The sequence below is a fragment of the Enhydra lutris genome, unplaced genomic scaffold, assembly GCF_002288905.1.
Source record: "Enhydra lutris kenyoni isolate GAN:26980312 unplaced genomic scaffold, ASM228890v2 scaffoldscaffold3, whole genome shotgun sequence".
NCBI lineage: Eukaryota > Metazoa > Chordata > Mammalia > Carnivora > Mustelidae > Enhydra > Enhydra lutris.
The window spans coordinates 8,988,890-9,012,214 of NW_019154087.1; the positions used below are offsets into that span (position 1 = coordinate 8,988,890).

At 35.3% G+C, this 23,325-nt stretch overlaps 1 protein-coding gene across 1 annotated transcript in view; it reads right to left on the reverse strand.

Moving 5' to 3' along the window:
• LOC111154288 (spermatogenesis associated 5) overlaps nucleotides 1–23,325 on the reverse strand; it is a 325,382-nt gene that overhangs the window by 284,887 nt on the left and 17,170 nt on the right. Inside the window, exons 8-9 of the mRNA XM_022513797.1 lie at nucleotides 23,194–23,317; nucleotides 20,594–20,849 (exon numbers count right to left, since the gene is read on the reverse strand). Of these exons, the coding sequence (XP_022369505.1) occupies nucleotides 20,594–20,849; nucleotides 23,194–23,317 (380 nt within the window). The remainder of the gene's footprint in view (nucleotides 1–20,593; nucleotides 20,850–23,193; nucleotides 23,318–23,325) is intronic.

Genomic DNA, 23,325 nt, shown 5'->3' on the forward strand with positions numbered 1-23,325 from the left:
AAAATTTTGGAAACTGAACAGCAAATGAACAAGTAGTAACTGAATATAACTGACCCAGGAAAGCTGACACACTAGCATACAGTGAGAAAATCTGAAAGGAACCAGATTTTTGCCAAGAGATGCCCCTCCTATTCACCTTACCCACATATAATCAAAAGAGCTCAGGGGCACCTGGGTGGCTCAGTGGGTTAAAGCCTCTGCCTTCAGCTCAGGTCATGATCTCAGGGTCCTGGGATCGAGCCCCACATCGGGCTCTCTGCTCGGAGGGGAGCCTGCTTCCTCCTCTCTCTGTCTGCCTCTCTGCCTACTTGTGATCTCTCTGTCAAATAAATAAATAAAATCTTTAAAAAAAAAAAAAGAGCTCAAAGTTGGATAGCACAAATCACTTCTGGGGAAAAAAAAATAGAAAAATTGGGTTAGAAATAGAAAGTGGAAAGTTAGGATAGAAGTCTTTTAGGAAGCAGTTAGCTCCTCAAGATCCCCTCCCTAATTGCATGGAGTCAGATGACGTTTCCTGTAGCCTATCTCTAAAGATGTCTTCTCTTAGTAACACAAACCATTTCTGAATTGAGGGGACACAAAGCACAGCTAGAGACAAGGGAATCATACCGAATAGAGAAATTAGTAAGATTCCCCACCTCCTCCACTCTGCTCTTCCCTGATGCTCCCAGCGTTTACTATCAAGATACACCTGCCACATAGGAAGCTAAGATCCTTCTCACAGAAAGGTACCGGCCCGACTAAGAATACCAACGGGTTCCTTCACCCAAGGAAAGGGCCCATGCAGAACTCACTACCTGAAAGATCACAAGCTCAGAGTACCTAATCAACTTTTAGGAGCTCCACTTTCAAATATGAGAAAACACCCAAAGATCACTAGATATCTAAGAATGCCTTAGATATAGATAAGCACTACAATAAGAAACAAAATATATAGACCAAAAAAAAAAAAAAAAGCACCCTAAAAGAACCAGCAATAATGTAAGAAAAAATACAAGAGCGGTGGTGCCCTGAAAGGACTGCAAGCCAACTGCGACCCAGAGAGAGGCTGGCAAGGTTTTGCCTCCCCTCCCCAATAAAACCAAGAACTAGTCTTTAAATAGAAGTAAAGAATGTGCTCAAGATTAGATTCTAATGGAAGTAATAGGATCAAGAAGAGATGCTGAGCAGAGGCTGAGATAACCCTGGAGCCCACTAGGACCATGTAGAGGTAGCAAGGAAGGGAGCATGCAGTTAGTATGAAAGAGTAACACAAAACACTCTACTTCTTTCTTGTAATTGTCTCCCTTTTCTGTTCATTTCTGCCCAATCTGTATTAAATATTTCTGTTTTCTAGGGCCTATTATTTTTTAATGACAATGCCTGGCTCATTATTTTTCAACCTTTCCTCATTTCTAATTTAAGAACTTCAGGTTATAAGTTCCCCTAGAAGCATTGCTTTAGCTATATATCCATAAATTTTTATATATCTGCATTGTTTAATACTAAACAGCTTTTCATTTGCATATTATAATTCAACCAATGAGTTATTTAGAGTTTTCTAATTTCCAAACTATGAAATTTTCTAACTTATTCATTTTTAACTTAAATGAATTTTGGTCAGAGAATAAGGCGTATTAAATGAATACATTCATAAATGTTGAATTAAATGAATTCATAAATGTTCTTTGTATGCTTCAACATGTTGCTGGTGTCAGCATTCTAAACATATATCCATTAGGTCAAGTTTTTTTTTGTCGTTCAAATCTTCTCTATCCTCAACACCACTGACAAAGATGCATTAAAATTCTCTCACTAAAATAGCTGCTCTGTTCATTTCTCCTTGTAGTTACAGAAAGTTTGCTTTATAGATTTCACAGCAACCTTTAAAATAGTTACGCCTTCCCAACAAACCGAAAGAATACGCAGTACTCATCTTTATCAGCGGGGATGCTTTTTGCCTTAAAGTTACTTGGTCTAACGTTAACATGACTGTAGTCTAATCCCTACCTTCTTTTCTTGGGTTTTTTCACAATGATTTTTGTTTTGTTCTTTTTACATTCCATTTTGCCTTCTACTAGCTTTGAAGGTATATACTCTTTTTCTATTATTTTAGTAATTATACTGGAAATGTTAATGCATGTATTTACGTGAACAGAGCATAGTGAATCAAAGAAAGTCAATCATGAAGCTGTCAGGAAATTAATAGGAAAAGTCAGTGAAATAGATATTATTCTACTGCACAGAGGGTTTTTAACATCTAGGAGGAACATCTGTTTGTTTCTTAAATCTTTATTTTGTCTGTAGTTAATTCTGCTCTCTGTATTTTATCTGTATCTTTTTAAAAATACTTTTTAAAGATTTTATTTGTTTATCTGTCAGAGAGAGAGAGAGAAAAAGAGCACAGGCAGGGGGAGTGGCAAGCAGAGAGAGAAGTGGGCTCCCCACTAAGCAAGGAACCCAATGTGGTACTCAATCTCAGGATCCTGGGATCATGACCTGAGCTGAAGGCAGCCACTTAGCCAACTGAGCCACCCAGGTGTCCCTTCATTTGTATCTTCTTTTCTCTTTCACCAAAAACACCAACAGTATGCTCCTGTCTCTTGAATGGACCTTCTTCTGACTTCACAATCTTAAAAGTCTTTCCAAAGAATGAATTTTTTTTAATCTTTGTTGTTCTGTTCTCTATTCCATTAAATCTAACCTTATATTTTTAGTTTCCCTCCTCTTGGGTTTATTCTACTGATTTCTTCCAAATACTCAAGCTGAGTGCAGTTATTTTTAACCCTTCTTCTTAATAAAATATATTTGTTATGATTACATCTTAGAGAATATTTAAAACATAATTTTACTATTCTATTCTTAATATCTAATTTGCCATATGATGTCTTTTATAGCTCAGAGAGATTATTTAAATATTATCTGATTTAGTTTTCAATTGTACTACTTATTAAATTACTGACACTTAGCTTGAAAATCATGCTTCTATACCTAGCTCCAGGGCTGACACTGCAAACTACTTTTTTGTTCCATGGTAGACTTTGCCAATAATAGAGCAAATCTCTAGAGGAAGACAGCAAAGCTGAAGAGGAAGAAGGGACTTGATGTCCCATAGACTTCCTATCCATTTGCTATTCCTGTGACCATCATTCTACCAAGACCAGCACAAACTTAGCAGTGCTACCTTCTCAGAAGACTGAGTTAGCCTTCAGAGTATCAGTTTGCTGCTCCTCAAGGGTCTGAGTTATAGCCCATCTCCTAGGTTTTAATAATTTCGACCTTTTCCCTTTGTATTCTCAGCCTCAGCAGTGATAGCTCCTTCCTGTAGTTGCTACCTTCCTTTCAATTACCTAGTTCACAATTTTATAATTGGTTATCAATTCTTTATATGATATTTTCTCTGTAAAAGTAACAGGTATAGGTTCTATCTCCTAACTCGATCATGACAGGAATCACAATCCCATGAGATTTTTTCAGAATTATCCTTTTTCTGTTTCCTGATATATACATATTGACTGAAGTTTTTAGTAAGTAAGAGCAAAATCACTCAAACATTTTAGGAGGATAATGTAATTTGACTCCCCAAATCCAAATCTGAACAAGAAAAAAAATGTTTTTCACTTATGGGCATGGGGAAAAAGTTCTAAATAAGATATTAGTTAACTAAATCTAATAGTGTATTAAAAAATCCATATATTCACAAAGAGTTTCTCTCTGAAATAAAAAGCCAGTTCATCAGAAAAACTATAAACACACCACACATACTAATTTTAGAATTATTATTTTTATTGATATAGAAAAAATATATTTAAGATTCAATATCTACTTATAATGATAAAAATAATTTAAAATGCTCTTAGCAAAGTGTATTTGATTAATATTCTATTCCAGAAATCTTTAACAAACATTACACTTAATGAAAAGACTTTATATGCACTCTCTAAATTGGCAAAAAAAACAAAGATGCCACTATTACTATGAATGGATAATTTAATTGTGGAGGTCCTGGTACTAAGAATATAAAAAAATAAAAGTGAGAAAAAGGTAAAAGAATGGAAAGAGACCAAACTTCCATTATTTGCACATGACAATCACCTACCCAGAAAAGCCAAAAAGATCAGAAGAAAACTAGTAGAATTAATAAGAGAGTTAAACAAGGCTGAAGACCGACAAAAAAATTATCAATATAAAACTTCTCTACACCAAGAAGAGCAAATTTAAAATACAATTAAAAAAAAAAAAAAGACACCATTTGCAATAATCACAGAATTGATAAATTAGCTAGGAATTAACCTAACCAAAAACATATAAGACCTCTATGAAGACATTTTAATAAAGAGAAAAATGTGAATCAAGAGTGAAATTCCAGGTTCTTGAATGGGAAGACAATACTATAAAAATGTCCATTATATTCAAAACACTATTTATGTTAAATGTAATTCCAATCAAAATGCCAATTGTATATTTTTGGTAAATCAGAATAAACTTTCACTAAAAATAGTATTGAGGAATAAAGATCTATATATAACTAAGTCAACAATAATGCAAGTAAATAGGTAGGATTTATCTTACCATATAGTAAGATATATTATAATTAGTACTATTAAAAACAGCATGTAAAAGTCATAAAACCAAAGAGACCACAACAGGACACAGGGTTCAGAGACAGATCCATATGTATATAAATTTAATACACAATAAACCTCTGATAATCTATCATAAATCAGTGAAGAAAGCATAGAATATTTAGTAGTTGGTAAGTGAATAATGGGAAAATTGGTTCATTGTGTGGATCCCTAGGCACTGGGTCTCTAATGAATTATCCGTGTAGACAACATTTCATACGTGTTGTCTCAACTCATTGCTGGAAGAATTAAACATGTCCTATGTGATGCCACTGGGAGAGAACTCTTAGAAATCTGTACCAGGTTTCCTCCACACTTTGCCCCATGTGCCTTTTCCCTTTGTTGACTCTACCATGTATCCTTTGCATTATAATGAATCACAGCAGTCAATATAACTACATGCTAAGTTCTGTGACTCCTCCTGGTGAAGCATCAAACTTAGGCATGGTCATAGAGACCCCATATATATAGACAAATATAAATGAATGACCACTGTATAAAACAACAATGTTTGGGGATAAAGAGAATCAAAGTATTCCCAAAGTTTTTGTACTATTCTTGCATTAATCTCTAATAAGCCAAGGAGACATAATATGATATGTAGGATAACCACTGAAAAACAAGTTAAAATGTGTAATGAAAAAGACAACAGGAGGAAGATAGAATAATAAAAATACTTGCCTATTCCAAGAGAAGGCAAGAAAACAAAGAGGGGGTACATAGAAAAGGTGGGACAAACAGAAAGAAGGCAGATTAAATCTAAGTATTTAAGATATCACCCAAATTTAAACGTATTATGTATGTGAATTAAGACTGACAGCACAGATGGATTAAAAAATACCCTGTCCCAAAGTAAACAAATAAAACCCAAATTTGTGCCATTTATAAAAGATGTATTCTAAAAATACAAAAATGGAAAAATTGAAAGTAAAAGAATAGAGAGGACAGTGTCTGGGTGACTCAGCTGGTTAACGGGCTGCCTTTAGCTCAGGTCATGGTCCAAGGGTTCTGGAATCAGGCCCTACATGAGGCTCCAGGTTCAGTGGGGACTCTGCCTCTCTCCCCTGCTCATGCTCGTTCCCTCTGTCTCTCAAATAAATAAATAAAATCTTGAAAAAAAAAATAGAGAAAAAACTACCATGCAAACATAAACAAAAATAAAACAGTGCTCCTCTATAGACTATCAAATAGACTTTAAGCAAGAGGTATTACTAAACATTTCAGGATAATAAAAGGGTCAATCTACCAAGACTATATAAAATTCTGTATTAATACATGCCTAGTAACAAAAGTCTCATGACATAAAAAGCAAAATTAAGTAGAACTGAAAGGAAAAATGGACAAATGTGCAACTCAACTTACAGATTTTAACATATTTCTCATATACATTTATAGATACATAAATATACATATCTACAGAAGGTATAAAAACAAAATTAGCCCACTTATCCTAATTGGCACATATTTTTAAAAAATCTAAAATAATAAAATATCCATGCTCTCAAGTGTATCTGGAAGATGCACCAAAACTGACGTATGCTGAGACACAAAATAACTATCTGTATATTTTAAGTAGAGAAATCAAAGTATATATTCTGGGACCACAGTAAGAATTAATATCAAAATCAGTAGCAAAAAGACAACAAAAAATACATTATATATTTGGAAATTAATAATTTCCAAATAATTCATGGGTCAAAGAAAAAAATCCAATAAAACATTATAATTTTTAAAAACTAAAATAATAATGAAAATATAACATGAGAATTTGTGATGTGCTGTTAAAGCTGTACTAAAAACAGAGTGCCAGGCATAATGCACATATTAGGAAAGAAAAAAGGCTGACAGTCAATGAGATGCTCATCCTATAAAATGAACAATAAAATATACCAAAAGAGAAAAATAGCAGGAGGGAAACAATGAAGAAGTTAATGAAATAGAAAACAAACATACAATTTAAAAAAATTAAAGCCAAAATTTTATTCCCTGAAAAGGCTAATAAAACAAATAAACCTCTGGCTGGATGAATCAGGGCATGGTCTCACCAGTGTGAGAAAAGGCACATTACCAATATTAAAAATGAAAAATAAGACATCACTACAGAACCTACAGTTATTGAAAAGCCAGTAACAGAATACCTGGAATAACCTTGAGCAAATTTGAAAATTTACATGAAATGAAGAAATTTCTAGGAGAAAAGAGCTTATCAGAACTACAAACAAAAAAGTACATAAATGAATATTCCAATAGCTATTAAATAAATTTATTCTGTAATTAAAACTTTTCTCACAGACAAAATTCCAAACACAAATGGCTTCATTGGAAAATATTATGAAGTATTGGGGCACCTGGGTGGCTCAGTGGGTTAAGGCCTCTGCCTTCAGCTCAGGTCATGATCCCAGGGTTCTGGGATCGAGCCCCGCATTGGGCTCTCTGCTCAGCGGGGAGCCTGTTTCCTCTCTCTCTCTCTGTCTGCCTCTCTGCCTACTTGTGACCTCTGTGTCAAATAAATAAATAAAATTTTTTTAAAAAATTAAAAAAAATATTATGAAGTATTTAAGGATGACTATAACACTAAGCTTACAAAAACTCTTCCAGAGAAAAATAAAAGCCAGAACAATTCCCAAGTTGACTCATAAGGCCAGCATAGCCATGTTCCTCAAATCTTAAAAGTACATTACAAGTAAACAAAATCGTAAGTGAATCTCTCTCATGAACATACATGCAAATTTCCTAAACAAAACATAAATAAAGGATTATACATCAGGACAAAATGGCTATGTTCCAAGAATATGAAGTTGGTTTCACATGTGAAAAAAATCAATGAACACCATTCTCCATGTTAAACTGCAAAATACTAGAAACTTTCTCCCTAGGATCAGGAATGAGATAAGAATAATTTATTACTTACACTAAAGATGATGTTAGAAATCTTAGCCAGTGCAATAAGGCACAAAAAGAAATAATAGGGGTGCCTGGGTGGCTTAGTCGTTAAGCGTCTGCCTTTGGCTCAGGCTATGATCCCAGGGTGCTGGGATGGAGCCCCGCATCCGGCTCCCTGCTCAGGGGGAAGCCTGCTTCTCCCTCTCCCACTCCCACTTCCCCCCACCCCGGCTTATGTTTCCTCTCTTGCTGTGTCTCTCTCTGTCAAATAAATAAATAAAATCTTTAAAAAAAAAATAAATAATGAGCATAGAGATTAAGAGGGATAAAATAAAACTCATTATCAGTAGACTGAACACACGTAAAGCTATAACATAATTATATACATAGAAAATTCAAAGAATCTACATATACACTATTAAGACTAATAAGTGAATTTAGCAAGATAGGCAGACACAAAGTCAATACACAAAAATTTACTTTCCCTAGGTAACAGTGAAAGAAAAAAACAGAACTATGAGGTAAATTTTTCTTTTTTTCCTTTTTTTAAAGATTTTATTTATTTATTAGAGAGAGAGAGACACAGCAAGAGAGGGAACACAAGCAGGGGGAGTGGGAGAGGAAGAAAAGCAGCCTTCCTGCCGAGCAGGGAGCCCAATCCAGGGCTTGATCCCAGGACCCCGGGATCATGACCCAAGCTGAAGGCAGACGCTTAATGACTGAGCCACCCAGATGCCCCTATGAGGTAAAATTTTAAAAGATGCCACTTATAACCATATTCAAAAAACCCTACATACCTAAGAATAAATATAATGAATATCATGCAAGGCTTCTTCACAAAAAACTTTGAGAGAAATTGAAGACCTAGAATAAGTGAGGGGATCTACCATATTCATGGACTACAAAGATGTTAACTTTCTAATTCTCCCCAAACTGATCAAGAGACTTAAAAATTCTAATCGAAATCCAGTTTGGTGTGGGGGTAGCCTACCAAGCTGATTTTTTTTTAAAGATTTATTTATTTGAGAAAGAGAGACAGACAGAGACAGAGAGTGAGTGTGGGGGAACACAAGGAGAGAGAAACCCAAGCAGCCAAGCTGATTTCCATCTAACACTATGCCATACCTGCATTACTTACTTGCCAATTCAGTTACAGTTCATATTAAAATAAGGCAACTATTAAAATATTCACTGAGAAAATATACATCCATCAACCACAAGTTACCCCTTCACAGGCACTCTTCTTCAATTTTAATTAATCTATTCACTCATTCAAAATATTCATTCACCAAGGACCTCCTAAACATAATTTATTCAACAAATGTATTGAGCTCGTTCATGTAAGAGTCCACAAGAGCAACAAGCAGATAAGCCTCTCATAGTCTAACAGTCTAATAGAGAAGACACATAATAACAACTATTATAAACTGCGTAGTAGTATGAGGTGGAAAGAACAAAGAGGTACAAAAACACGTCAGGGATATCTAACCCAGTTTTGTGGGATTGGTAACAGTTCGGAGTTAGACAACATTCAGAGAAATCATTTAGTATATTCTTCTATTTCACAAATGAAGAGAGACTAAAATGTGGGTCCAACCTCATTACCTCAATCTGCAGACCTGAAAAATGAGCTGATGTTAAACTGTTAACGTAAGAATTGAGGTCACAGAGGCTGCAGAGTATTCAAGGCAGAGGGAATACTATATACAAAAACCCAGGGAGAAGAATGACCATAACTTTAGAGATTATGAGGCCCTGTAGAACAATAAAAGACAAAATCTCTGACCTTAAAAGAATTCACACCTAGAAATATAAAAGAACGTGTTTTAAATAAACCTAAATCCATCTTTATTAATTTGTTTGCAGATATTTAAGACATGTCATACTGTCAGAAATGGAAAAAAAATATGGAAAATAATAAATTTGCAAAAGCTATAAAAACTTAAGAGATCCATGAAATTCCTGCCATAGGCCTTCCAATTCTTTCCCAATCTAAGATTCCATGACTCTAGACTCTATATAGAGCTATTGTATTTTACACAAATGCTTTTTGAAAATAATGTACAAATTGAAACAATTTACATGAATTAAATGTTAAATGTATATCAGAGGTTGCAAAATTTAAACATCTCTAGAGCTATCATATTAACGCAACCAATTCTCTGTGGTCATAGGTCTGCCACTAGCGTGAGTGTCACTTTACATAAAACTTAGCCTCTTTGGTCATATGCTATCTCACTTACTAAATGGAAAACATAAAATATACTTTATCCAAATTATTTTTTCAGTTTTAAAATTCTATGATGCTAAGCTTAAATGACTGGACATCAACCATTCCTAATGAGGCCATACTAGAATCTACGCCAAGAAATTAAATTTTTAAAAATACATGTATTTTTATGAACCAGTAGAACACAATTAACTAAAGGAGCAATTGGACACATGTACACCATCAGCGAATATAGCTTAGGGCAAGCAATCTATGACATTTCTTTTTCTTACTAAGTTTAAAGTTAATTTTTAAAATGTAAACAAAAACAGAAGCAGTACATCTATGTTCTTAAAAAACACAACTTTGAGACCAAAAACCAGGTGTAGTTAATTAAACAATAAATTTGTCATTTTGTTTTAATTATTTTATTTTCCAATGCTCTTAAAAGTTTTGAGAATGGAAAACAAGACACAATGAAGAAAACTCAAAATGCCTCAGGCAAGCCTAATGCCAACACATTCTTTCCAGTCTAAAACATGTTCCCCCTCAAGCTCTCCATCACTATCCAGAGATAATCACATCCGGATAAGAGCAATTACTCTAAATTCATGTTCTTCAAAACCATCTGCTCCAAATTCAATCAACAAACATCATCTTGCCCTACACATATGGAATCCAACAATTTTATACCCAGTGCTTACTAAATAAAATTATTTTTGAGACTGCAATTAAGTTCCTTCATTGGAAACTAACAATGAACTTAGACTGATCACAGGAATAATAATGCTTTCAGAATATTACCTACCCTACAGACATTTAATTATATGACAAAGTAACGTGAAACATGGCATCTGGCTGTCAGATTTAAATTATAAAAGTTAAGCGTAAAATTTCCTCAGGCACATGAAGACTGAAAGCAACTATAATAAAATCTAAGTCTCCTTTTTTAAAATACATTTTCTTCAAAATATCCAAACTATAGAAAATTTATATTTTATCTGGAATCTTCACTCTCCCTCAACTCAATATTAAGTACAGACAAGGTGATAAGTATCACTTGATATATCACTGAGAGAGTTCCATTTCTCACTGCGTTAATAGAAATCAAATAAATACCCTCAAAGAGGGTATTGTGGCTCTTGTTTTATTTACACTTCAAGTGACTGGTGTAACATAAGCTGATCACAGAAGCCAGGTCTATTCTGAAGCCACTATTACTTTCAAAGTTGCTTTTAAAAGTAATGGGACTAGACAGGGTGCCTGGGTGGCTCAGTGGGTTAAAGCCTCTGCCTTAGGCGAAGGTCATGATCCCAGGGTCCTGGGATCCAGCCCTGCATCCGGCTCTCTGCTCGGCAGAAAGCCTGCTCCCCTTCCTCTCTCTCTGCCTGCCTCTCTGCCTAACTTGTGATCTCTGCCTGTCAAAAAGAAAAAAAAAAAAAAGTAATGGGACTAGAGAAGGCATACTGGTCTCAAGACCTGAACCCTGGGCCAAGAAAATGTAGTAATGATTTCTGAGAGGTTCTTCTAGTTCTAAAACATCAAGTAATTCACTTCACCAGTCCCAGGTTTAACAAACTTTCCTAAAAATATAGTGTTTAAATTTTTAATATCAAATTATTTACTTAATTGGCTTATCAACATTATAACCTGTTGGGTTAAAAAAAAAAAAAAAAGATAGTTGACTACAGCATAATTCTTAAGCCAAGACAGGCTGAAGATTTATGGCTTGGTGGACTAGAGCAAGGCCCAGGTCGGAGAAGAAGAACCAGAAAAATAATGATGGAATATAACCTGAGATGAGGAGGAAAAGGGGGCACAAATGTGGCAAAGGCAGAGGGGAGGCCAACTATATTCAGGCCTTTTTTATGGAAGGTACAAAACTCTAAATAACAGCACAACACTAAATTGAAAAAGTAATTCACAAGCACTATTTCTGTTTCTCCACTTTTAATCACCCTTCAATTTACCACAGTCTAGCAGCTAGCCACAGGACCCCACTAGAACTATTCTCTTACAAGGCCCCCATTTCCCAGGTAAGAAACTAAGCAATTGATATCACTGTGGTCTCTAATATTGTTGATCCTAGCTCCAGTACTTATTTCCTATGTGAGTTTAGGAAAGTTCCTTAACCTCTCCGACCTAAGTTTCCTCACCTATAAAATGAAGATAACCTTATAAGGGTTGTGGTGAATAAAAAATGCATTAATATGTGTAAGGCACTTCAAGCAATGGCTAACACATTGGATTAGTGGTAACTAATACAAAATTAAATTCTAATTGCTTCCTCTCTGCAATCTTCTCTCATTTGAGTCACTACTTTCTTTCAGTTCTTTTCCCATCTCCTGACCACTCCCCAGTCTCCTATACCAGATCTTTTCTAACAAGCCAACCACTCAATGGTGGTATTCCCCAGGACTCCTCTACTCTCCTTATCAGCATTCTAAAACCTCCCTGATCACTCACAAACACCCAACACACACAGGTACCATGATTACCTGATACTCTGCAGTACTTGCCTGGGCACTCTGAGCTCTAGGACAGGGTCCAAGTCTTTCTTGTTCACTGAGGCAGTCCCAGCACCCAAAGCAGTCTCTGCCTCAATAAATGAATAAATGTCTGAATTTCACTCACACTAAGTGATTTCATTCATTTCAATGGCTTCAGTCACAACCTAACTGTTGACAACTCCCAAGTTCCTATCTCTAACCAAAACTCTCCTCATCTCCAAAGTCTGCAGTTCAAAGTTCTGAACCTCAGACTATGTAAGGACAAGAAAGGGTGGGGCGTGGAAGACAGACTGGGCAGGAAGCAAGTAACACCACAGTCCAGACAAGAGCAATGGAAACAGTTAAAATTTTTTTTAAAGCTTAAATTCTGAATAAATTTTGAAAATGAAACTGACAGGATCTGATAAAGAATAAAAAAAAAAACTCTTAGAAATAACTTATTTAGACAGACTGATTTTTTTATTTCTGTGATTGCTTTAATTAGGAAGAAAACCTTTCCTCAAGTTTCCTACTTTTATAGCCTTGGCAAGGCAACTTGGAAAAGTTTCCACTAGTGAAGTAAATGTATTACTGAGAGCTTAAACAGAATCAGAACTACCACCTGTTTTTCTTAAACAAACCACTTGGCTCCACTCATTTCAAATGAAGAGCAAAAGTAATATTAAGATACCCAATTCACTGACAAAAAAAAAAATTATACCTCTTATAAAAAAAAATCCATAGTATTTATGCAGTGTCATTCATAACATCACAAATAAAACTATCACTACATTTCATAATTACAAAACAGAGGAGAAAATTCATTGTTTCATGAGATTTTACATTGCATAATTACTGCTTATTTACCAAGCTACAATAATGAATAAGGATATGATCCATTATAAAATGCATTACTTAGAGTGATGATCATGATACATTGATTTAATTTTGTTGCTCTACGGCAGGCCTGCAGCAGACTCACATGGGGATGGGGAGAGGGAAGAGACCATGACTCTGCCTATGTATGACATGAAAGCTTCCAAGTTCAGCAAGAAAATCTGTCAGGGAGGACCCCAAAACAAGTCCTATCAAATTATCTACAGTTTGCATTTGTCGCAAACTTTTACTGATACAAATTCAGGAAAAATTACTTCTCCAGCAAGGTAAAGGACCCTGACAGCTTCCCTAACATCTCCTGTACTAGGATAACCAAGAATACTTCATAAAATACCAGTACTGCCAAAATTCAAATAAGCATCCACCAGAGGAATAAACAAATACACACAAAATATGAATTTTTTTTAAAAGAGAGAAAGTGACAGTATGAGGTTCTGTATAAATCATGACTACTGCAGCCATATTACATTTTTAAACCTCATAAGAACTCTTAAAAAAATATGGTATCCCTGGTTACTAGGTGAGGAAACAGAATTTTAGAAATTAAATGAGTAGTACATGTAGCATTTGAATCTACAGCTCATAGCTCATCATAAGCTTTCCACAAAACACCATCACTTCCCTGAACTTCACTTAAAAATACTGAATTTTTGCAGAATCAATATTTTAATTCTAACTTAGAAAACAACATTAGCAGAATTCAAAAAATGGTGGAAAATTTTAGAAAAACCCTTTCATAAGAGTTGGACTGTTGCATACTTTGTACATAGTAGATCTTCCATAAATTCCTGTTAAAATAAGCTAGTGAAGGGTGGGAGAGGGGAATAAAAGATAAAAATAACTCAGAATTCTGGTATAAGACAGATCAAATTTTCCACCTCAAAAAAAGTTATGTTATAGTAATTAGATTCAGTATTGTTAGCAGCCCTACTTAACGGCAATAATGACAAAATCATTGTTTAAATAAGACTTTTAATTTTTCCTGTATGTGATGCTATCTTATCAAGGCCCAAATATTTGGTATGAACATGTTGAAATGATGTGTAATCAACAAGGATGCTAAAGATAAATTCTTAGAATGTGAAGCAAGTACTTCCTTTCACTGTAAACAAAATGACTGAGTCCACTTCTTAAAGATATCATGCTCTATTTATATTCACTCTCCTGAAATGGCACAGGCAGCCTTAGAAGGATAAGTTTATAATAAATCCCTATATTTGGAAAACATTGTTGCTAAGCATCTTCTAACATTCAGCAGAGTTTATATAATTCATGTCTCTGCTACATAATTAACATTTCATGTTTTCCAAAAAAGTGTGGTATGCTTATCTATGCTGTTAATTTAAAACATTATAAATTTTGAAGGAATTAATAAAAGGCTATGCAATTAATTAATTAGAAAGGCAGCCTAATCCCAGGAAGAATACAAATACAGATATTAAATGTCAGGATGTGTCCAAGTTGACCTTGTAAACAACTTGTCCACTTGAGATAAAACATTTCAAAATGCAGCTGCTCTTTGCTTAAAAAGGTGAGCTACAAAACATTAGGCTTTTGGACAAGTCACAACATATCACACCACACTTTAGCTCAAAACTTAATGATAAAAAAAAAATAACATTTGAAAATAACTTTCACACCCAACTCTCAACATTAAACGTTATATCTGCTCAGATAAAAGACCCAAGTGTTGAAAGTAACACTACTGTAGTATTTCCAATTTTCACATTCATATGGAAACAAGTTAAAAGATACAGAAAATATTTAGTAACATTGGAATAAAAGATTATAAAAATTGAGATAAGCACACTGTAGTACCACTCTCACAAACTATGGAATAGATTATAAACCTTCTAGACTCTGAAAAAGCATGCACAAACAAATATATTTGATAAGGACTTTGATCTTTTGTATTAGTATCCCACAAACAACCATTAGATTGCAAAAACAATGGGAAACATAATCCACTTAGGTTATATGAAATTCTGAATCACTTCAATGTATGCTATTATTAGACATCTGTATCCCACCCTTTGTTAAAAAGGGCAAGGTTGCTCTGACTAGAAGGCAGTCCAGGAAGAAGGAAAACCATCAGACAGTCAATGCACAAAAAACTCAAAGAACACACAGGTCCACAAATCTTAAGCAAGCAAATGTTCTAGGAAAAACATTTGTCTATATTTTTATTTGTATGCTTGTTAATTCTCAACTGTTTCCTTAATTGTGGCTTTTCTATCTTTCAGAATTATTTTTAAGTTTTATTCAGAACCATTATATATATGTACTTCCAAGACAAACCTAAACACTTACTATCCTAGAAGGAGAACTGAATGACTATAGTTCAGAATAGTACATTACTGTCGCATAAAAACTCTGGGAAAAACTCAACACCATCAGAGGATGGCAGAGATTTACAGTCTCTAAATTTATCCAGTTATTTAAATCAGTTACAGAGTCTCCAAAAATTAGGGTTAGTGGGCCAAGATCACTGCTTCTCCAAGTACAGCCCCTGCACCTAAAGCACTGGTATCTCCCATAACATAATAGAAATGCAAATTCTTGGGTCCCACCTGGACCTAATGAACCAGTAGGATGGGGCCCAGAATTGTGTTTTAACAAGCTCTACAAGTACTTCTTAGGTTTAAACTGGAGAACTGCTGGCCTAAACCAGTAATTTAGAAAATTTGCTCACAGGCAACTACAAGACTGGCTGCTTTGAAATCAGCTGGGAAACATAAATACTGGCTCCAGTTCCCTACTTCCCTTAATTAATATGAAGAGGGAATGTGCGTGTAGCTTCCCAGGTGAACCTGATGTATGACATTTAAGAACCAATGTCCTAAGTTAGTGGCTCTCAAAGTGTGGTCCCCAAACCAACAGCATCATCTGGAAACTTGTCAGGATTCACAAGCAGCAGCCAAGACTGAATCAGCAACTCTGGGAGGTGGAGCTCACCCAGCAATCTGTTTTACTGAGTTCTGCAGGTGATTCTGATACATGATAAAGTCTGAGAACCTCTGCTCCAAATGATCCACCCTGAATTGAGAACATATGAAATGAATGTGGATTTCATGGAGAAGAATAAATAATAGAAAGAGACAGAATTGATTTGTATACTCAGAAATACATCTCCTGGAGCTAGACTACCTCACTGTCCTCACAAATCTGGAAGTTAAAGTGCCTTCCTTCCCAGATATGCCAGTGGACATTCTCAAGCTATAAACACAGCACAACTGGTGAACATTGAAAACACCTCCTGAAAAGCACTGGTTTTAAACAAAATACAAAGTCCACAGTCAGAGCCATGGCTGAGAAATCTTGTCAGTGGAAAGCTAAAAATGGACTGGAATGTTCAAAGAAAAATAGCAGCAGTGATTTAGGCATCACAAAACACTAATACCTTATTTACTGCTACCTATAAAGGTAGCAAGAACCACTTGGAGTTGTTTCCTCAGCACAGACAGGGACTTCTGAAGGCAACAGATGAGAGAGAGAGATGAATCTCACTAGGGGTTTAAAAACAAAACTGATTCAACCCTCAGGTTAATAAACATTTTTATTGCTCTGTAGGGGCAGTGGGGTGGTAATTAGTCTGATAATGTCTCCCAGCTTTCACATGTATTTCTCAGATCAAATATTTATTGAGCACTTACTACGTGCCAGAAATTATTACTGCTACTTCCAAATATTAAGATATTATCATGACTCTTTTTTAAAAAAATAGTAATTCTAACTTTGTGTATAATTCTAAGGTCAATGTAATGATTGCAACTGCTTCTACTTACCCAAGAAAACTTAACATGCTTAAAACAACAACAACAACAACAACAACAACAACAACAGGCAACAATTCAAACTTCCCTAAGTGGTCATTTTAAAAGACAGAGACGCATTCCAATTATTTTCTAATTGCCCCTCTAAATTTAAGTAGGATGCAATATTAAGTGCTCAATTCTTTTTATTTATACCTAGGAGACTAGTTCAAATTTACCACAGAGCTGAGTTTATTCTTCCTATGCTCAATATACCCATCATAATATATGGAGATATCTCTGTGTGTTCAATATGTAGGATACACTTATGCCTATTCTATAGAATTTGGAATGTAATTCTTTTTTTTTTTAACATTTATTTGTCAGAGAACGAGAGAGAGCACGAGCAGGCAGAGCAGCAGAGGGAGAGGGAGAAAGAAGCAGACCCCTCCCCCCACCCAGAGTAGGGAGCCCGACTTGGGGCTCGATCCCAGGACCCTGGGATCATGACATGAGCTGAAGGCAGTTGCTTAACGAACTGAGACACCCAGGTATGTCTGGGTGTCTGGAATATAATTCTACTATTTTTAATGTTTATTGAGTTTTAGAGTTCGTTTATCTTTCCTTTTGAGTTGCACTATTACCAAATTTATAATTTACTCATGTAAAGTCTATAGGCAGAAATTATAAAATTGTTTCAATGAGAAAATGCAATTTATTTCACAATTGACATGAGTCTGCTTTGTGGCATTATCTCTAAGAATGCTGTGGGAGAAAGCCCTGACTAGTCACTTAAATTCTTGAGAAAAACAGGTACAAAAGAGAACACAATAAAGAGCAGGTGTATGAAGAAGGTAGCTAATGAGGCCAGATCACATTTAGTAAATAACTTGGGTATTTATTTTCCCCTTTCCTTTTTCTAATCCTTCCTATCCTTTTTTTTTTAACCTCCCCCCTTTCTTTCTCATCCTCCCTTATATCTAGGGAATGTCATACTTACAAGGGCACTTACATATCATCTGCAAAAACCACCTAAATCTACCCATAGAGAAAACTAAGGCCCAAATAAGGCAAAGAACATGTCCAAGGATCACAAGCCTGATTTTAAAAGCAGGTCTGTCCAACTCTACTGTTCCATTTTCTACTACATTCTCTCCTTATTTAGAAAAATGCCTTGCAAAAAATTCTAGTGCACTGTTCTTAAACTGTATTCTGCTATATATATGGAATGATGCTACATAACACATGTAAGTATTTAGGACAGTATACACAAAACCACATACTTTCCCTACTGGACACTTTAATTATAAGCTAATCTTTTTAAAAACTATGTTCTCATAAACCAATTCATTGCTAGACTAGAGGAAAAAAGATCAGTTCAATACTGATAATTTGAAATTACTATTAATATTTATTTACTACTTATATTTGCCAAGTATACCCCAGATACCTACCTACCCATCCATCCACCTATCTTATCTTCAGGGTGGAGGCCCCTTTCCATCCTTACTTCTGAGCCTTTCACAACTTTTTCAAGTAATATAAGAGAGTAAAGGGTAGAATCTCTCAACTTTTCTTGTTATCCTCCTAAAGATCTTGGGGGTACTACAGTGCCCACGAAAGTAGATGGCTTATATACATCTGGTATGTAAATTTACATTATCACATTTCCCCTTAAAGTCTTAGGACAAAATTTATGGACATACTTACCTTTGAAATAAAAAATTAAATCAAAAAAGCCTTCCACCACTTTGACAAAAATTTCTTTTAGGATTTAATTCTGATGCAGAGCATAGATTTGGAATAAAATGACCTTCAGTTTAAATCCTAGCTCTGCCTTCTACCAGCTGCGAGACCTCTCCAGAGTCTATCTGATACTTATATCACAGGGTTGGTGTGAGGATCAGTAAAAAAATGTTTACCCTTTCCCACATTCTCACCCCCCTCATTCTGCATGTAGAGCTTTTTTTAAGCTTCTTCTTAGATATGGCTATTTCTGAATAACCATAGCATTTCCTTTCCCCATAGAGAAAGTCACTGCATTCTCCACAGTTTTATGAGTACATATTTCACTGTGTAAGTAGTTATTCACAAATCTCTTTCCTTCATTAGACTGTATGTTTCTGAACAGCAAGAATCCCAGAGTCTTCCAGAGTGCATGAAATATATGAGAAAGTAAGAAAAATGTCTGATAAAGGATACTAAAGAATGACTCCTAGGCCAAAATGCACCAAAATTTTTTTTTTACCTTGTAATCTACATAACCTATGGTTTCCCCCATCTGTGAATCCTCTAACATGGAAATTGTGATAATGGTCAAAAAGAATAAAACAAAATTGATTTTCTCCACCAAGAGTAAGATATTCAAAGAACCCTAAACCTCTGGTGCCTGGGTGGCTCAGTTGGTTAAGCGACTGCCTTTGGCTCAGGTCATGATCCTGGAGTCCCAGGATGGAGTGCCACGTCAGGTTCCTGGCTCAGCACGGGGAGTCTGCTTCTCCCTCTGGTCCTCCCCAACCCCCACCGTGCTCTCTTTCTCTCTCAAATAAATAAATAAAATCTTTAAAAAAAAAAAAAAAAAAAGAAGAACCCTAAATATCCCTTCCAGGTTTTCTTTCCCAACCTGTTTTTTGTTCTATATTCTCTTCTCTGCATGTATCGAGCCAGATTAGAAAGATGAAAGGACTAAAGGAAGGGTTTTTAAAGCCTACTATATTAACTATGAATCCATAATCCAGAAGAAGTTACCATATTTCTATACTAAATCTCTAAAATAACTAAAGCTCCAACTCAAAAATTCCATTTCTCCCATTACCTAAAGGGGCTAAACTTTTTTAAAACTTAACCTTTTGAAAATGCTGGATAGGTCACAAACGGAAACAACAGAACACAACAACAGAAAAAAATTCCTTCTGAAGTATAAAAGGACCTAGAAATATATACCCAAGGGAATAAATTTAAGGAACCTAGGATTACCGGCAAACCAGGTTTGCTTGGAGGTATATGCCCAGCCTTTAGAGGTTACCAGAAAATAAACACATTCTCTTAGGACCAAAAAACAAACAAATGAAAACAAAAACAACAATCAGATATTTTTTTCAGTAAATACTTATTTGCCTGATGAAATATTTCAATAGCTTATAAAAACTGCCCTGATTTTTCATGGGCACAACATTTTTCATGGTTAAAATTACTCTGAAAAATTACAAAAATGTTAAAAGATCTTAAGGGCTTCCAAAGCAAAGACAGTTTATGCCATAGTGACGTTCTTAAAGTCCAAGAGTCAACTCACAGCCCTTATACACTTTCAGACTTAAACATCACCATCACATACTCTGCAGCACAGAATTCTTAGATTTTGCTAAGTACTTTTTCAGCACTTCAAAAAATACAAAGCTGCTCCTTTAACAAAATTCTGATCCACCTGTAGGCTCTCCTCCCTAATTTCCACAGCACAGTATCAATAAATAGTCATCGTCGATACTGCCATTAATGCATCTGATGATATATGTGTATGTGTGTGTCTGTGTGTACTTAGGAAAAGTGTGAAAGGAGGTGTGCTATTATAGTGGTTACCTTCAGGAGGTATGAGTGATTTTTATTTCTCTTTTTATAGTTTTCTGAATTATCTAGTTTTCAATAAATACATATTTTATGATTAGAAAAAATATCAGCTATTTCCATTAAGAAATAAGCATGCAAATAAACCAGATTTATGAAGCCCATCAATACAGACTCACAGTAGCAAAGCACTCTCACCTGCTTCATTACACAAGGCTTTCAAGTCTGCTCCAACGTACCCATGAGCACCATTTGCCAGCTGTAACAGTTCAGATTCAGTGAGCAAATGGGGTACCCTTTGAAGCAGTTTCTGGAGAATATCTAGCCGATCTGCAGCATTAGGAACTCCAATCTCAATCTCTTTATCAAATCGTCCAGGTCTTCGAAGTGCAGCATCTAAGGCATGAGGGCGATTTGTGGCCCCAAGGACCAACACTTGTCCTTCACTTCCTTCCTTACAAAATAAAATGAGAATAAATTACACATTCATCTAAAAGCAATATATACATACATGTATATTACCATGTATATATACCTAAAAGGTATATGTTTTTGTGTATGTGTGTGTGCGTGTACATATATATATATATATTGGCACTGGCTATATAAACAAGATTCTAAGTGTCCATGCTGCTAAGTCTTATACTTCACAATTTAATTACTCATCCCCCATTTGTCTAAGTTCAGCCTAAATACTCCCTCACCTAGAAAGTTTTCCACTACATACCTTTCCAACTATAAGTGATGTCTCTCCCGTTTTTGGTAACTAAATGTCACCATTTTCATAATATCTTACCATATAGTTGTTTTACTTTAAGTTGTCCTTTTCCCCTACTTGAAGGCAAAGACTATGACCTGCATATTATTCAAATAGAACAAGGCTCTATTACACAGTTGTTTAAAAAATATTATTCACATGTGGACTGTACTTTTTTATTCTGAAAAATGTTTAAATTTCTAGAAATATAGACAACGATGGAACCAACACCTGAGCATCAGCCATCCTTGAATACATATGGATTTTTCACATAGGAATGACATTTGGAACAAGTTATAAAGAACTATGATAATAATCAGCCATCTGTGAAAGTTATCCGACATTTTATCCTGATGACCCATGTATAATCTCACAGGGACAAACTTAACTGACACGTGATTCAAAGTAAGGAAACTCAAACCTATTCACTTATACTGGCTGTGCTAACAGAAAATGCATGGATTACAAAAAATCTGTAAGTTATAAATTTAGAATCAATGGCCCTTAAGCATTTTCATACTAACATCCCTGTCACATGCTTCCAGTCCTGCCCACAGGCAAAACCACCAGTACACCGCAGACCTATCCCAGCAGCAGAGAAAGAGGCAGCAATTAATAGCCTCCAAAATAAAGCCTTCCATCTGATCTCATACTCACCAGAACTCTTCTAATTATAATACAGCTCTCCATACATATTTGCCTTCAAGGTGGAAAGAGTCATCCATAAACTAAGATATCTGATTCACTTAATGATTCTACATCTTATTATAAATGGACAAACTGGCATCCCAATTTATGTATGTCTCTTGTTAGTGTTGTTACGAAGGTGCAGTCCTCAGAGCCCTGCCACCCCCAACATACTAGCATCACTGAAGTCTCCAATTTTTAAGGGCTGAGAACCAAACCTGGGACATAATCACACCAAATTATTGCACCAAGACTGAGAACCAGGTGGTCATCCAGCCTCCCTCAGGTATCAACTCTTCTGTTACACTTAAAATTGTAACACATGTTGGGGCATCTGGGTGGCTCAGTCAGTTGAGTGTCCAACTCTTGACTGTGGCTCAGGTCATGATCTCATGCGTTGTGGATCTGAGCCCTACGCTGGGCTCCATGCTCAGTGGGGAGTCTACTTAACATTGTTCTCTCTCCCTCTCACCCTGCCCCTCCCCCTGCCTGCGCACATGTGCTCACGAGCACTTGTGCGTGCTCTCTAAAATAAATAATTTTTAAAAACTGTAACACACGTTAACAAATAATGGAGACTTAAAACCCAACCTTCACATTATTTTCACATGTTTAGTTTCTACCAATAGGTAGTAAAAATCAGAAAGTTTCAACTGTCCAGTTGTTTAATGTGCAAAAAGAGGGTTTGGGACTACATGAGTTCTAAAATTTCTTTTGGTTCTAACCTGACTCCAAAAAATGAGTTATTTACAATCCAGAATAAGAAATGTATTCTGGTAAATGGCTGTCAGGGGTCTGAGAGAATTTTTCTTCATTCCTGTCATACTCCTATGGATCTTCCTTTCATAATCAGCACATAGTTTTTATTAACATGCAAATGTATCCTTATCAGAGAATCTGGTAACATGGGTGGATTCCTTTTAAACGTTGTACAAACATATTTTCCATTATTCTCACTCATTTCTTTCACTTGTCCAACTTAAAGCCTTAAAAGAATCCATTTTTACGTGTGTATATAAAACTTAAGAAATTTCTTATTGATCTGATCCTTAATGATTTTTGTTTCAGGTTTTTAAGTTAATACGATAACTACCAAAAAAAAAAAAATCCATCATTGCATATTATTATTTTATATGCTAGAAAAACATGGCAGTATATCCTCCTAGAAGTTACTAAGATATCTGCTGAAGAAGATTATTTTATGGGTCTTTCCTTTAGTTTTTATGGTTAATATTATTCCCTACCCTAGAATACCCCAAAACTCAGACATATTTAATAGCTTTTGCTACTACATACATATATTATTAGAAGCCAACCCTTTCTTACACAGAGTTGATACTGGTGCTATACTTACTGAACCAATACCATCCATCAATGTTAACAGCGATGCTACCACTCTCTTTTCCACTTCATTCTGAGCCCCTTCTCTTTTAGGACAAAGTGCATCCAGCTCATCAATAAAAATAATTGATGGGTGCCTAAAAAC